Source organism: Chelonoidis abingdonii, chromosome 2 (assembly GCF_003597395.2).
Source record: "Chelonoidis abingdonii isolate Lonesome George chromosome 2, CheloAbing_2.0, whole genome shotgun sequence".
NCBI classification, from domain to species: Eukaryota; Metazoa; Chordata; order Testudines; family Testudinidae; genus Chelonoidis; species Chelonoidis abingdonii.
In genome coordinates this window covers 230,983,263-230,998,695 of record NC_133770.1, presented here as the reverse complement: position 1 = coordinate 230,998,695, position 15,433 = coordinate 230,983,263, and the positions used below count along the sequence as shown (strand labels likewise).

The 15,433-nt window shown below is 43.1% G+C and overlaps 1 protein-coding gene across 3 annotated transcripts in view; it reads right to left on the bottom strand.

Annotated features, from left to right (window-relative positions):
• RP1 (RP1 axonemal microtubule associated) overlaps positions 1-15,433 on the bottom strand; it is a 305,041-nt gene that overhangs the window by 174,953 nt on the left and 114,655 nt on the right. For all 3 annotated transcript variants that reach the window (XM_032771359.2, XM_032771361.2, XM_032771360.2), the window contains exons 20-22: positions 11,760-11,892; positions 11,420-11,571; positions 8,441-8,595 (exon numbers count right to left, since the gene is read on the bottom strand). In XM_032771359.2, coding sequence (XP_032627250.1) covers positions 8,441-8,595; positions 11,420-11,571; positions 11,760-11,892 — 440 coding nt within the window. The remainder of the gene's footprint in view (positions 1-8,440; positions 8,596-11,419; positions 11,572-11,759; positions 11,893-15,433) is intronic.

The window sequence follows — 15,433 nt, the reverse complement described above, 5'->3', positions numbered from 1 at the left end:
CTGGTAAGGATCTTTGCCCGAGTGTGGCTACCAAAGGAGATATTAACAGACCAAGGAACCCCATTTATGTCAAAGCTAATGAAGGACCTCTGTACGCTGCTCCATATACATATCCTGAGAACTTCAGTTTACCATCCGCAGACTGATGGGTTGATAGAAAGGTTTAACCGAACCCTCAAGGCTATGATAAGGAAGGTGGTAAGTCAGGACGGGAAGGATTGGGACACCCTACTGCCCTACCTTATGTTCACTATCCAGGAGGTACCTCAGGCCTCAACTGGGTTTTCCCCATTCGAGTTATTATATGGACGTCACCCCCGTGGCATACTAGATATCACCAAAAAGATTTGAGAAGAGGAACCCAAGGAGGGGAGAAATATAATAGAACATGTAATACAGATGCGAGACCGGATAGCCCGTGTCACCCCTATTGTACAGGAACATTTGGAAAAGGCACAGGAGGCCCAAAGAACCTATTACAATCACCAGGCAAAAGTCTGACAGTTCCAACCAGGGGATCGGGTGATGGTGTTGGTACCCACGGCAGAAAGCAAGCTTCTGGCCCAATGGCAGGTGCCCTATGAGGTGGTTGAACCCGTGGGGAGAAGTAACCTACAAAGTGCGGCAGCCAGGACGCCGAAAACAAGAACAGATTTATCACGTCAACCTTCTGAAACACTGGCATGCACAAGAGGCATGCATAACTATTCAGGAAAACAAGCCTTCCAAAAAGGTGAGAGTGTCTCCGGATTTAACACCAGACCAGAATGAGGTGTTTGAGATGATCTTCCAGAACCAAGATGTGTTCTCAACAAAACCAAGTCGAACAACCGAGACATATCACCACACCATCACGAACACTGGGGCCAGAATAACAATGAGGCCCTATCGGGTGCCAGCGGCCAAAAGGGAGGAAATAAAAGCAGAAGTAAAAAAAATGCTGGAGTTGGGGATCATCAAAGAATCCCATAGTCAGTGGTCAGCCCAATCTGCTGGTGCCCAAACCTGATGGCACCACAAGGTTTTGCAAGGACTTCCGGCGACTAAAGGAAGTATCCCAGTTCAACGCATACCCCATACCTCGCATAGATGAGCTAGTGGATCATCTGTGGAATGCCCGGTACTTGACTACTCTACACTCGACAAAGGGGTAATGGCAGATTCCCCTTGCGGAAGACGCAAAGGAAAAGACTGCATTCTCTATACCAGAGGGTCTTTTTCAATATACTGTCCTCCCTTTTGGACTACATGGGGCCCCAGCTACTTTCCAGCGCCTCATGGACAAGCTATTATGCCTGCATAACAGTTATGCTGCTGCATAACAGTTATGCTGCTGCCTGCTTGGACGATGTGGTCATTTATACCCTAGACTGAGAAACCCACCTAGAGGAGGCAGTCCTGGATACCTTCACGCAAGCTGGCCTTACAGCAAACCCTGCCAAGTGCACTGTAAGGTTTACAGAGGCCAAATATCTTGGCTACATTGTGGGAAAAGGTCTGGTAAAACCCCAAGTGAACAAGTTGGAGGCCATCCAAAATTGGCCCTGACCACGTCGCACAGAAACAAGTCTGGCATTCCTAGTGTATGGTGTATTCCGATGATTTATCCCACTTGCCACACGCAAAGCCCCCTGACCCAACCTATGCAAAGCCATGGACCTGATCTGTGAGATGTCTGACACAGCAGAGGAAGATTCAAACTACGGACTGCCCTCGCAGTATGCCCAACTGAAGCCCTGATTTCACCAAGGATTATGCGAGACAATGCTCGGAAAAGTAGGGTTGCGGCCAGTTACACAGATGATTGGGGAGGGGAAACCCAATTCTCTACCTCAGTAGAAGATCCTTCTGAGGGAACACAATACGCCATGGTGAGAGAGAGGGCCCGCATGTAAAATGGGCCATGGAAGCATGTGCGCTACTACTTGCCCGCGCAATTGTCCTCGTGGACGACCATGCCCCTCTACATGGATGCACGGAAACTAGGAGAAGAACACAAGGCGTGACCAGTGGTTCTTATGCCTCCAACCTTCCATTCCGTGTCAACACAGAGCGAGGGACCGTTCACGAGATGCATGTTGTCACGTGTCACTGTCTGGCATTCCCAAGACTGCCCCACCCTCTGATGTTGAGCAGGGGGAGATATGTACAGGAGCCAGGCCATGGATACAGGAGCTGTAGGGGGCAAATTATCTGGTCCACTGGATGAGTAGTTTTGTTTCTGATGACCAGAGCAGGTCTGCACAAGTAGTCGAACTGCGAGAACCAATTAAGCAACAGGTAATTAGAACACCTGCAGCCAATCAAGCAGAGCTAATCAGGCACCTGGGTTTAAAAAGAGCTCCGCCGTACTCCAGTCAGGGCAGGAGGAGCCAGGAGAGGAAGTTGCGTTGCTGAGGGAGGCTGGGAGCAAGAGGGGCAAGGAACGAGTGAGAGAGTGTGCTTCTGGAAACTAAGGAGTACAAGATTATCAGACACCAAGAGATAGGTCCGTGGTGAGGATAAAGAAGGTGTTTGGAGGAGGCCATGGGGAAGTAGCCCAGGGAGTTGTAGCTGTCATGCAGCTGTTACAGGAGGTACCATAGACAGCTGCAATCCACAGGGCCCTGGGCTTGAACCTGGAGTAGAGGGCGGGCCCGGGTTCCCCCCAAACCTCCCAACTCCTGATAAGATACAGGAGGAGCTGACTCAGACTGTGGGGAAGATCACTGAGGTGAGCAAATCTGCCAATAAGCGCAGAACCCCCCAAGGTAGAGGAGGAACTTTGTCACAAAAGTTAGTTATTTTTACTTAAGGTAAACTCTCTGTCCCTGGGCCAGAAGTGCATACAGTATTTGTTCTGTTTGAAGAAGCCAGCTTATAGAAAGCCCCATGACATGACACCCCAGAGATAGTTGGTGCATATTAGAAGTTAGAGAAAACGAGCTGGAATTAATTCACTTTACTTACCCCTAATCAGGGGATGACAGGGCCATTAGTCTACTCTCATGTACAACCATTTTACACTGGTGCACAGCATTGGGTCTGTTCCTCATTTCCATTAATGGCTGTGACAGTCAGGGTCCAGACAGCCCAAGGGGAGGACAGAAGGTTTAAACCCCTCAAATGAGCATTTGAACCAACTGATTGCAGACTGTATTATTGTACTGTAAGCATATTGAATAAGGCCTTTCATGCAAGCCTGGAACATTCTGAACTTGATGGTCATTCTGAGAGATGTATACAGACTATGGTTATGAATCTATGTAGTTATGCATATAGAAAACTGTACTACAATTTCAACTACACATCACAGCCCGGACGGCACATTCCAAGACAGGAATTTATATGACACCGGCTCCAAGCAACAACCCACTGTCTAGCCAGGAAAAGACAATGGAGTTAATGGAAAGTTGTCGAGACATCCTGGCTCTCAGGTAAGAGGGAATTTCTTCACTCTGAATAAACATGAGTCATCATGGACTGAGAGAAAAAAAAGTAGACACAAGCCTGCTTGTAAAAGGCTTTTTCCACAGTTTTCTGACAGTCACTTGGCAAGTGCTGTCCATGAAATGCTGGATTCTATTACAGCTAAGGGTATGCTGGGAAACTGTTCAAAGGCAACAGATAACTTGTATTAGAAAAGGGTTGTGTCTTTATGTTTCTTTTCTGGGTCACTTGTATATGTTTGTTCTCCCTTACTATTTCATCTTTGAATCTGTGGCTTTTCTATTACTTAAGCCTTTTGTTTAGCTTTACCCCAAACAGGTCTCTCATGTGCAAACTGTGTGGAATGTGTGTGCCAAAGTAAACTGGTGTCTGGGGGGCTGGTTCATGCCTTGAGGGGTGATGAACCAGAGGGCATTTGTCCAACTGTCTGGTAATTAAGAACTTCAGACGGATGGATTTGGGAAAGCCTGGGACTGAAAGCATCTTAGTGTCACCCTGCAAGGAGTAACTAGGCTGGTGAGAGCCAGGGTGAGATCTTGAGTCTGAACCACAGCGGCACAGCACCAAGGCATCTAAGTACAAGGCAGGCGGTGACAAAAAAGTCAAGTGGGATGGACTCTTCCTCCACTGGCCTGCATTCCTCCACTGTTCCAGCCTCAGAGCTGCAGTCACCACTGCCACTGTGTAACCCATGCCTGCTTGGTGTGGCACTCTGTCTCCCTCTAGTGGCAGCTAGAACAGCCAGAGACTGATTAACCTGCTAGAGTTTTGGCTAAAAGACTGGTGCCTTCTAGCTCAGTGGTTTTCAAACATTTTTTCCGGAGACCCAGTTTAAGAAAATTGTTGATGCCCGTGACCCAACAGAGCTGGGGAGGAAGGGTTTGGGGTGTGGGAGGGGCTCAGGGCTGGGGCAGAGGATTGGGGCTTGGGGGTGAGGGCTACAGGGTGAGGCTTGGAATGATGGGTTCAGTGTGTGGGAGGGGGCTCTGAGTTGGGGCAGGGGGTTGGGGTGCAGGAGGAGGTCAGGGTTATGGGCTGCGAGTGCAGGCTCTGGGGTGGAGCTGGGGATGAGGGGTTTGGGGTGCAGGAAGGAGTTCTGGGTTTGTGGGGCTCAGGGCTGGGGCAGAGGATTGGGGCACCTATCCTGGCACTGTGGACCGCACTGCACCCTGGAAGCTCCCAGCAGCAGGTCTGGCTCCTAGGCAAAGGCGCACAAGTGGCTCCTAGTCAGAGGCGCATAAGTGGCTCCACGTGACTCTCGCCCGCAAGCACTGCCCCCACAGCTCCCATTAGCCAGGAACGTGCGGAGCTGGTGCTCAGGGATGGGGCAGCACGCGGAGCCCCGTGGCTCCCCTGCCTAGAAGCCGGACCCACTGCTGGCTGTTTTGGGGGCGCAGCGCCATATCAGGAAAGGTAGGCACTAGCCTCCCTTAGCTGGGCAGTACTGCCGAAAGGACTTTTAACATCCTGGTTGGCAGTGCTGACCAGAGCAAGGCGACTCAGCACCTTACATGCTGTGACCCAGAAGTGGGACGCAACCCATGGTTTGTAAAACACTGTTCTAGCTCATGCTAAAGAGGCTCATGCATTGAGCCCCAAAGATCCCAGGTTTGATCTCTGCTACTGACAAGTCATCAGTGTTACAACTGTACCCCCAAATGGGGGGAGGTGAGATTTAGTAGTGGTATCAACAAAGTTGCAGGTGCATACGCCTTCCAACTCATGTCAAATCTCCCTTAAGTGTCAGGGTAGAGGAAGCCCCTCTGATGCTCAGCTGTGAGGTATGCAGGATGCCTGCATTCACTGCAGGGGTTCTCCTCTTCCCACATTCTGACAGCAGATCTGTCATACTTCTGCTACCTATCAGGTAGTATATGCCTGCTTGGTGTGTGCAAAACAATCTTTGCCTCATAGAAAACGAAAATGATTCAGCTGAAAGCACAAGAGAAAATGTTCAATTTCTCAAATCTTCTCTACTTGCCAGAAAATCAGAGCTGCATCTGGATGTCTCATCCTATCTGTTTCCAAGCACCACGTGTCAATTTCACACCAAGGACTAGCATGAAACTGACAAAGAAAAGGAGGGAGGTGTGCAACAACAGGAATAGATGCTGAGAATAACCAGAAATGATTAACAGTGGCACCTGAGGGAAAAGGTCAATTAACCCCCTGATAAATAGCCAGCTCTTTATTTTCAGAAAACAGGAGCTTTGATTTAAAAGGGGAGAATATAACCATTTTCTAAAGATATGTTTTATGTCTTGCTGACTAAAAACAGAGGGGTAAACACTCATTCATTTACATGTTGCTTTTCTGGTTTTCACATTCTGATTTCCTCTCTTTTCCCTGGTTTCAGAGTGGTAACCATGTTAGTCTGTATCAGCAAAAACAAGGAGTTCTTGTGGCACCTTAGGGGCTAACAAATTTATTCAGGCACAAGCTTTCATGAGCTAACAGACCTAAAAGTGGCAATTCTTTAACAAAAAAACTTCAAAAACAGACTCCAATGAGAAACTGGAATTAATTTGCAAACAGGACACCATCAAATTAGTCCTGAATAAAGACTAGGAGTGGATGGGTCACTACAAAAAGTAATTTTCCCTCTGATATTCACCCCTTCTTCTCAGTTGTTGAGAATAGGCCACTTTCACCTTAAATGAATTGGACTCGTTAGCACTGACCCCCCACTTGGTAAGACAACTCCCATCTTTTCACGTGTTGTAAAATATATATTCTGTTTCCTGTATTTTTCTCTCCATGCATTTGATGAAGTGGATTTTAGCCCATGAAAGTTTATGCCCAGATGAATTTGTTAGTCTCTAAAGTACCATAAGGATTCCTTATTATTTTTTTCTCTTTTCTGGATTATCCTTAGAGGAACTTTTTCCTTCCACATAGTAAGGCTATTGCAATCTCAACATCAGAGTCACTTTATTAATCAGTAGTTATGGCTTGCTGTACAGTAAGGTGGCTGGGGCTTGATCCTGTATGGTTCTGAGCTTCCTGGCCCTGATCAGCAAAGCACTTGGCACATGCTTAACATCAAGCACATACATAGTTACACAGATCAGGGCCAGAGGGCAGGCACCTTCCCACCAGCTCACTAACAGGCCCAATCCCAGGAAGTGCCGAGCACCTTCAATTACACCTTGAAAGAAGCACTTGACATTTCATAGCACCAGATCCTAAGAAACTGAATACATTAACTAACTGACCTTCTAGTTTTCAGTGCTACAGCACACACTTGGCTGTTGGCTGATTTATGCTGCTCTCCTGTTAAAACCAGGTTATACAGATATATTGTGTAATCCTAAATGCTGAAAACATGTTGATGTATAATTTAAAAAACGCAAAACAGAAATAATATTTTAATTGAAATCCATGAGAATGGCTGGATTTTGCCTGTGCAAAATCAAAAGTCAGGATTCTATTAAGTCAGAAAAAATGTTGACATTTCCCAGATTAACTAATTAAGAAATATAGTATCTTATGCGACAAACCAGAAAAAAAATCAAGTCTTCCAGTATAAAATGAAAATAAAGCCATGAGGCAGTGAAAATAAAGCATATCAGAAGCATGTCTGAGGAACAAAGCATTTTCCTTCCTTGAGAAGCTTGCAGCTTCTTTGGCCAATAAAGAAGCCACCCCTTGGTGGACCTGCTGCCCTATCTTAAACTCTTGTCAGTAGCAGTGTTCTTTTTTTAGCAGTCACAAAAGGCAGGAATGATATAAATTCTTTTTTTCCTTTTCACCTTTATAGCCTCTGCTCCTGAATATTTTCTGCTGACCAGCCTCCTCAGTGTATTCATTCTGTGATAATTGGCACCTAAGTGCCCTGTCATGCATGATGTCTGAGTCATGTGACCCACTGGAGGACAGATTTGATACTGAGCTGATCTTTCTTGCTTGAGGTAAGCAGCTGGCCTCATTTCTCTATAGAATGTTCTGTCTGATTAATGTCAGAGAGTTGTTTGTATCTTTTCATGAACAAGTATAAGATATTGATGAAACACCAGCTAGTATGTGCCCAAACCTGCATCCCTTATTCACATGAGAAATCCCTACTCTTGTCAGTATTAATAAAAATAATTATAACAATTTATAGGGTTGCCTTAATCTCAAAAACATTTTACAAAGGCGAATGACTATTTTTATTCCTAGTTTAAAGATAGTGAAACTGGGGCACAGAGAGTTTCAGCAAGTGGCCCAAATTTACACCAAATCAACAATAGATCTGGTAATACAAACTAGGTGTCCTGACCCAGAGTCCAGAGACCCGTCCACTAGGGCACATTACCTCCTATCAATCCACTCATTTTAGTGGGTCTACTCAAAGTTGTTCACATGTATGAGAATTTGCAGTGTAAGCATTATCGTATGGGCCTGAGCAGGTTTTTGGTTTCCGCAGCTCTTCTTTTCTTGTTAAATGTAAAAAAGGCTGGATGATGTGGTATTTCTCAAGTGACTTTAGCTATGTTGGTGTAACCCCTGCTTGCTGCGGGGGCAGGGGGAGGTTATACTGATTTAATAGCTTAAGTTAGATAACCACCAGAAAAACTTTCCCCTTTTTGGCATCTCAGTCATCTCTTCAGCAAGAACAAATGCTACTTCTGGATTGTGCTCCTCACGGATTTCCCATGGAGAATGAGGCTTTAATTTAAAAACCTGTTTGTATAATTTATCTCTCCTTCTTCCATGGGAAATTCTCACCCACCATCTTAGAGCATGGCTCCACATGTGACAGAGGTACACTTGCGCAATCCAATCATATAACATTATGAAGTACGGAGTTAGTCTTTGGCACACACTACCTGGCAATCACTAAATTAAGCAATCAATCCTGGAGTGATAAGTAATGAGTTTATCTGCCTGGTCCTGGAAAAACCAAACTGAGCACATCTATTGGCTAAATGTTTCACATGGGTATCATCCAAAGGGTATGTAGCCTTAAAGGATTATTTGGGAAGACAAAGCTAGTTTAAAAACAAAAGAGCTATAGTGTAAATACTACCTCTCACAGTTGAAAATATATTCGGAGTCTTTCCCAGCTTTTCTGATGATTACTTTCTCACAGTACCAGTATTGCACCTTGTTACTGGCCTCGCAGTACAATAGCACCTTCTGCAGTTTTCCAAGAGATACAGCTTCCATTTCAAACATATCCACCTAGAAGACAACAGTGCAGACACCACTTCATAACAGCAGTAAGAGAGGCTAAAAGCTGCTCAGTATTTTAAGGGCATTGATCCAACTCTTATTACAGCCAAGGAAAAGATTCCCATAGGATAGGATAGATTCCATAGGATATAATGGGAGTCAGATTGTTCCCAACGGGGTAGAGTCAAAGCTCATTGAAATTATCCAGTGTCTTTCCATTGACTCAATGAATTTTGTATCAGGTAATAAGTGGACAAGCTAAAAATCTGAATGTAATAGTAATGGCAAAAACCTCATGTAAATTACCTTTATGATCCTTCCCCGAAAGTAGTGCTAAATTCTTCAGTACTGATCCAGTACACATTACAATAATGCTTGAGCAGTGTTTGGGGTGATTACTTTACAATACTGTAACATTATTTTCTTAATAAGGGACATATTTGCTGCATGCGGGGTTCTCCCCTTATTTAAATGCCATTATACTGAAAAAGCTGAAATCTGGCATGCCACTTTGTTCTGCTTATCCATTTAGACTTGTGCAAAAGCTTGATGAAGATTGCTTTAATGGAGGCATGCAGCTGATCAGGTGACAGATTCAGGTTGGCCTAGTTTTGACCTCATGAAGAGCATACAGTTCGCTTGTGCAAACTCAAAGGGAAGAGGTGGAAAGTATAAATTTACACACACAGATATCCAAAAAACCCCTACGCTAAAAGCATGTTAAGGTTGTAAAGTCAAGCACTCTAAAGATAGGAAATGCCAGAATTAGGGGTGTTGATGTAACCTTAGTTCAGCCCCCTTGTGCATATGCATTATGAGACATTCTTTAATTATATGATCACATACTACATTTTCCACAGGACCCCCTGCTTCATTCAGTGTACAGGATGGACAGAGTTACCCATTCAGTGAGCAATCTAATATTTCTTTTTATCTTCCTTATCCCTTCCTCTCCCCCCACCCCCACACCGCCACCTGCTTTATTTACTGCACAACAACCAAACCTTGCACCGAATACAGAATTGTTCATTTCTTCATGGGTTTTTCTGCAATGCAGTCACTGCAGCATATCAGTTCTTTACAAAGATTAATGAACTGGTGTTCACAATCCCCTGGTGAGGTGAGGTGAAGTGGTATTCTTATCCCCATTTCATGATGAAGTTGAAGCACAGAAATTAAAGCCAAAATTGTCAAAAATGTCATCCAGTTTTGGGTGCTCAATTTGAGAAGCGTGGGGCCGGATCTTTCAGAGTACTCAGCATTTTATAGCACTTTACATGTCCAGAGCACAGCTCCCATTAACCTCAGTTCCAGCTATGAGTGCTCAGCAAGTTAGTAAATCAGACCTGAAGCATCAAGTTAAGTACCCAGAAAATGAGGAACACGGTGGCCACCTGTGAAAGTTTTGTTTAAGTGACTTGCCCAGCATCATGTTAGGAACTCTGTGGCAAAGGCAGGGATAGAATCCAGTTCTCCAGGGCAGTATTCAACTGCCTGAACCAGCAGATGATACTTTCTTTTCCTGCAGTCCCCTGCCTCATTCACTACACACCTTCCAGCTTCTGTAACAAATGAGGTGAAGAATAGAATCTCCTCACTCTTAGCCTTTTTGTATAAATAATATAATACAGGATACTCTCATCAGCCTACCCAGAACAGGTCTCTCAGGCAACTTTATGTCCTGAATTTCAACTCCTTTGTGCAATACTTAATATCTAATGCATTACTAATGAGGCAGATTTATATTCTATGCTGTTAAATTGGCCCAGATCCACCTGCAGTTTCTCAGTGTATCTGGGATGTTCTACTGTGCTGAATAATTGAATATTTATTACGCTTTGCATTTTATAAGCATTCCTCAAATATGTCAATATAACCTGTGAGGTTAGTAAGCATTCATTTCCCCCCATTTTACAGATGGAGAAACTGAGACTCAGTGGAGGCCAAGCAACTTGCCAAGGGCACTCAAAGTCAATGTATGTCAACACTGAAATAAAACACCTGCAGCTGACCCATATCTGCTTGCTCGGGATGCGAGGCTATAAAATTACAGCATAGTAATTTGGGCTTTGGCTGGAATCCAGACTCTGGGCCTACACGAGCCCGAACAGCTACACTACAGTTTTATAGCCTTGCAATCTGAGCTTCACAAGCCCGAGTTAGCTGACACGGGCCAGCCACTGGTGTTTTATTGCAGTGTAAACATATCCTCAGTGACAGGACCAGAATTAGAACTCGGTAATTTCTGAAATTTGGTCAGTCCACTAAACCACATTGCAGAATGTAGCTTGTGTATTTTACTTATGGTAAGGCTCTTAGGTACATGAAAGACAAATTAGATAGTTTCATTTACGCCTGGATTGCATTCATCAGTATCAAAACTGCCATGTGTTAGAAGAAATAGACAGCAAATGTTCCTACTGAGATTTGAAGCCATGAAACAATTTTTGTGCACTCATTTGTGTCCAATTTTGATCTTTTATGCTTTGACTGAAAATGTCTGTATTTTCCCTTGTGGCTTTTCTCATCATCTTGCTTTTTTTCCTTTCTTTTTCTATTCTTTTATTCTCCTTAATGTCCCCACCACCACTCTCCCAGTTTTACTTTTGTTCCATTATTCATTTCTGGTTTACTGGGTCCTTTTTCCCCCTCATTTATATTATCTCCCAGAAATGGCAAGCACCAAATCTTTAATAAAAGAGTAGCTAAATAATGTGAAGTGTGTCTGTATCCTAGATTTTGATTAGTTCCCTTCAAAACCAATTTTAAGCATGTATAAAGGCTACTTTAAACACGTCTCTGTGAATATGCAAACTTCCTTGCTCAAACTTACCATTCCCCTCTGAAATTTCACTGGCATATCAGATTTATGCAGAAGTCTTAGACCAGAGTCTCCTCTCTTTCCATATATACATAGGTAGATCGGAGAATCTGTTTCAGCTTGCTCCAAATGGCCAGTGTAAACATAAATGTGGTATCTCACAACTTGCAATACCGGGAAAGGAAAACACAAGTTAGTTATTCATACAGAGAGATCACAATTCACGTGTTCAACCTTCAGTCATAATGAAGACACCACCACAAATCTGGCTTGCACACATTTGCAGAGATTATATTTTCAAGAACTAAACTGAAGTGTTTTCTGAGATTACTAACAATACCTTTACACGTACTTGGATAAATGGGTTTTCCTGCTTCTTCTACTGGGAGTTCACATATAATATCTCCAGCTCCACGGCTTCTTGACAACCACTTGTTTGCTGGAAAATTCAGAGTCCTCCTGCTTTTTACATGTTGCAGTGTCACCTAGGAAAGAAGCAGTAACAACAGCCATGATGCAATGCAGTTTCTCCAGTTCTGCAGTGTCCAGTACTGAAGAGATACATTTTCCTTCATTCTACTTTTCTACTTTTGTTACTATTTTACCAATGTGCCTCCACCTGGAACTAGAAAGACTATCTTTAGAGAGAATCTTTATGCTCACTCATTCCTTGGTATCTCTGCTGTAACTGCCAACATCTATTCTTTTTATCTGCTAAGAGTTCTCAAAATATGTCTTATTTTGGTGTGAGCAAACACATGAATTAAATTTGCCTTCTTACCTTACTAAACATCACTGGTTCTGATTTTTGTCTAAGAATAAATTCCATGGAAATCTGCCTTCTGAACTGCAGAATGAAAACATTCTGAAAAAATGACAGTGAGACTAGGTTTTTGGAAAGAGAAGTGGGTCTGTTACAGGGCTATTTCCAAATGGAAATGGGCTGAAACTAAATTCCTGAATCTAAATCCCTCTGAACTCTGGTGGGGGAAAGCATATATTTTCATAGACTCTAAGAAATCTGTGTTGAAATTGGTGGATCCAGATCCAAATTCTATAGCTGGCTCCAGCTTCTATAATGGAACAAACCAAACCCCTGTATCCAAACACATTTACACCTTCCTCAATTTAAGATAGCTCAAAATTTGGATCTTGAATTATTTGCTATTGAGTGCTATGGTAATAACTGTCTTATTTGTTGCTTCATGTTGTTAGAGGAGCTTTTTTTCCTTTCCTTCTTAGGGATGGTTATTATTGGTCTCTGATTATAGCAGCACATACTACAGTTTTCCCTCCCTCAACCTTCATTAGCAGCAGGCATACCAAAACCATTCTGTCTCTACACTCTTAATGCTGTTTGAAATATAGTATTCTGAGAAAAAGCTTTATGATTAAAATTACAAAGTTAGATATTTGCACTCAAATTCTAAAAGCACATTTTAGAGAGGGAGAAAAGACTCCTATAAATTGCTTCCGTATTAAAGTGGACACATATTTTACTTAAAATAATATTCATTTAAAAGAGAGAGCATTTGGTTTCCAACATGAAATACTTTTGCAGCAGTGATTTTTAATCGCTAATTGAATTTACAGGACAACCTCAAATGATTATTGGCACAGCTCCCCCTGCTGCTTCAGGAGCAACAACAAATGTTAGCTGCATTGACAAAAAAACACAACTTTCAAGCTAATTGGTTTCCTTAAGTGAAGGGAATTGTTTGAAATCCCGGAGTTTCGCTATGAAGTTTGGACTAACATATTAAAGAAATGTGCTGTAACCAACAGGTTGGAAAATAGATTTCCTGAAATCATTTGACTAAAACTGAAACATTTAAACTTCTGTTCAGGTTTGATATTCCTAAACTTCAGGCCTCTAAGCCAGGGCTGGCTCTAGCAATTTCGCCGCCCCAAGCACGGCGGCATGCCGCGGGGGGCGCTCTGCCGCTCGCTGGTCCCGCGGCTCTGGTGGACCTCCCGCAGGCGTCCCTGCGGGAGGTCCACCGGAGCTGCCTGCTGCCCTCCCGGCAACCGGCAGAGCGCCCCCTGCAGCATGCCGCCCCAAGCACACGCTTGGCATGCTGGTGCCTGGAGCCAGCCCTGCTCTGAGCTAATGTCAAAAATCTGCTATTGCCATGCAGTTCTGGTTTTAGGATTTAGGCCTTGTGAGATGAAATGACAGAATAAAAGGCAGGCACGTGTGTTTCCATACACATAGGTTAGGAGACAAAGCACAGGTACTTGGTCTGGAGTTCTGAAAGGAATATTCCATGATAGGTCTGTTCTAGTATGAATTTATTCTACCAAGTGTTAGTCAGCAAAATAGAGTAGAATTATGTCACTTAGTAGCTCCAAGCATGTTGTTCTAAGCATGGATATTATTGTGTGCAAGGATATGACTGGCCTATTCATAGCCAAACTCTGGCCTTTTTCTCCCAATGCAGTTGTCCATGGAGTAGCTGAAATTCTGTGACCTTTCCAGCCAGTTTCTAGAGGTAATATAAGCGCAATCTACAGCAAACTGAAAAATACAGTTCCATTTTTTAGGATGCAAAATTTTACAGAATATCAATACTCCAAAATTAGCACCTAGGTACCACAGTGATTGGCACATTAGAAAAAAACAATGCTAACAATCCCAAGTTTGAAGGAGTTTGAATCCAAAGTTTTGGCTCTAATAAACTTGACAGTGATAATACATTTATGTAAATGCTTTGGTGGCGTGTATTTTGGGATTACACAATCTGTCAGTAATTTCATCCTCTCTGAATGTCCTGGTTAAGTGCAAATTAGGTATTTTTCCCAGAGAATCCCATAGTCAAAGAATTTCTCATTACTCACATACGCTAGGATGTACAGTATATACCATGATCAAAGGACTCTGTGGTTACACACAAGTAGAAATGTGCCAAAAAAGTTGAACCAGAGATAAAATCTCAAGTTTTCATTGTTATTGCAAATAAAACATTCCACCCTATTGCCTTGACATTCAGTAAGGTCTTTAGCTGTCTTATGTTAAGATTCATTTAACTCAGTGGTTTTCAATCTGGGGTCTGTAGACTAGGTCTAAGATTTCCAAAGGGGTCTACATAGAATATTAGGGTTGGAAAGGACCTCATGTAGTACAATCCCCTGCTCAAAACAGGGCCAACCCCTGAGAGATTTTTGCACTGATCCCTAAATGGCCCCCTCAAGGATTGAGCTCACAACGCTTAAACCACCAAGCTATTCCTCCTCCCAAGCTTCATTTGAAATTTTTTAGGGATCCACAAATGGAAAAAGGTTGAAAAGCACTGATTTAACCAAAACCAACCAAGTTGGGGGTCAGTGACAAGCTGAGTGAACTACCCCAAACTGTCACAAAACCCCAGAAAATGCCCTGTGTCAAGTTTCTTATAGCTAATAAATTATTAATATATTTCATAATGCATTTGGATACTTTAATGAATAATATAGGCCCATTTGGTGAGCACAAGGGATTAAGTTTATCCAGTCAAATTGGTGCAAAGGTAGCTTAATGGACAGAGCTCAGAATGTGCTCTGTTCCTGACTCTGACACAGACTTGTCTAGTGACCTTAGGAAAGTTTCTTAAAGCACTTTCTGCCTCAGTTATCTCATCTGTAAAATGATGCTTAGTCTTCTCTATAAAGTGATTTGAGTTGAAAAGTGCTAAAGAAGTATTAATTATTATTTTAATTATCACCCATCATGCCATTCAGTTTTTCTACAATTTATTATGAAGTCACAAAGCAATGAATTAAAGTATTAATTATGCTGAAGACTGATCAGCAAATTTATCATAAAAATCTTAAGAACATAAGAATGGCCATACTAGATCAGACCAAAGGTCCATCCAGCCCAGTATCTTGTTTGCCAACAGTGGCCAATGCCAGGTGCCCCAGAGGGAGTGAACCTAACAGGTAATGATCAAGTGATCTCTCTCCTGCCATCCATCTCCACCCTCTGACAAACAGAGGCTAGGGACACCATTCCTTACCCATCCTGGCTAATAGCCATTAATGGACTTA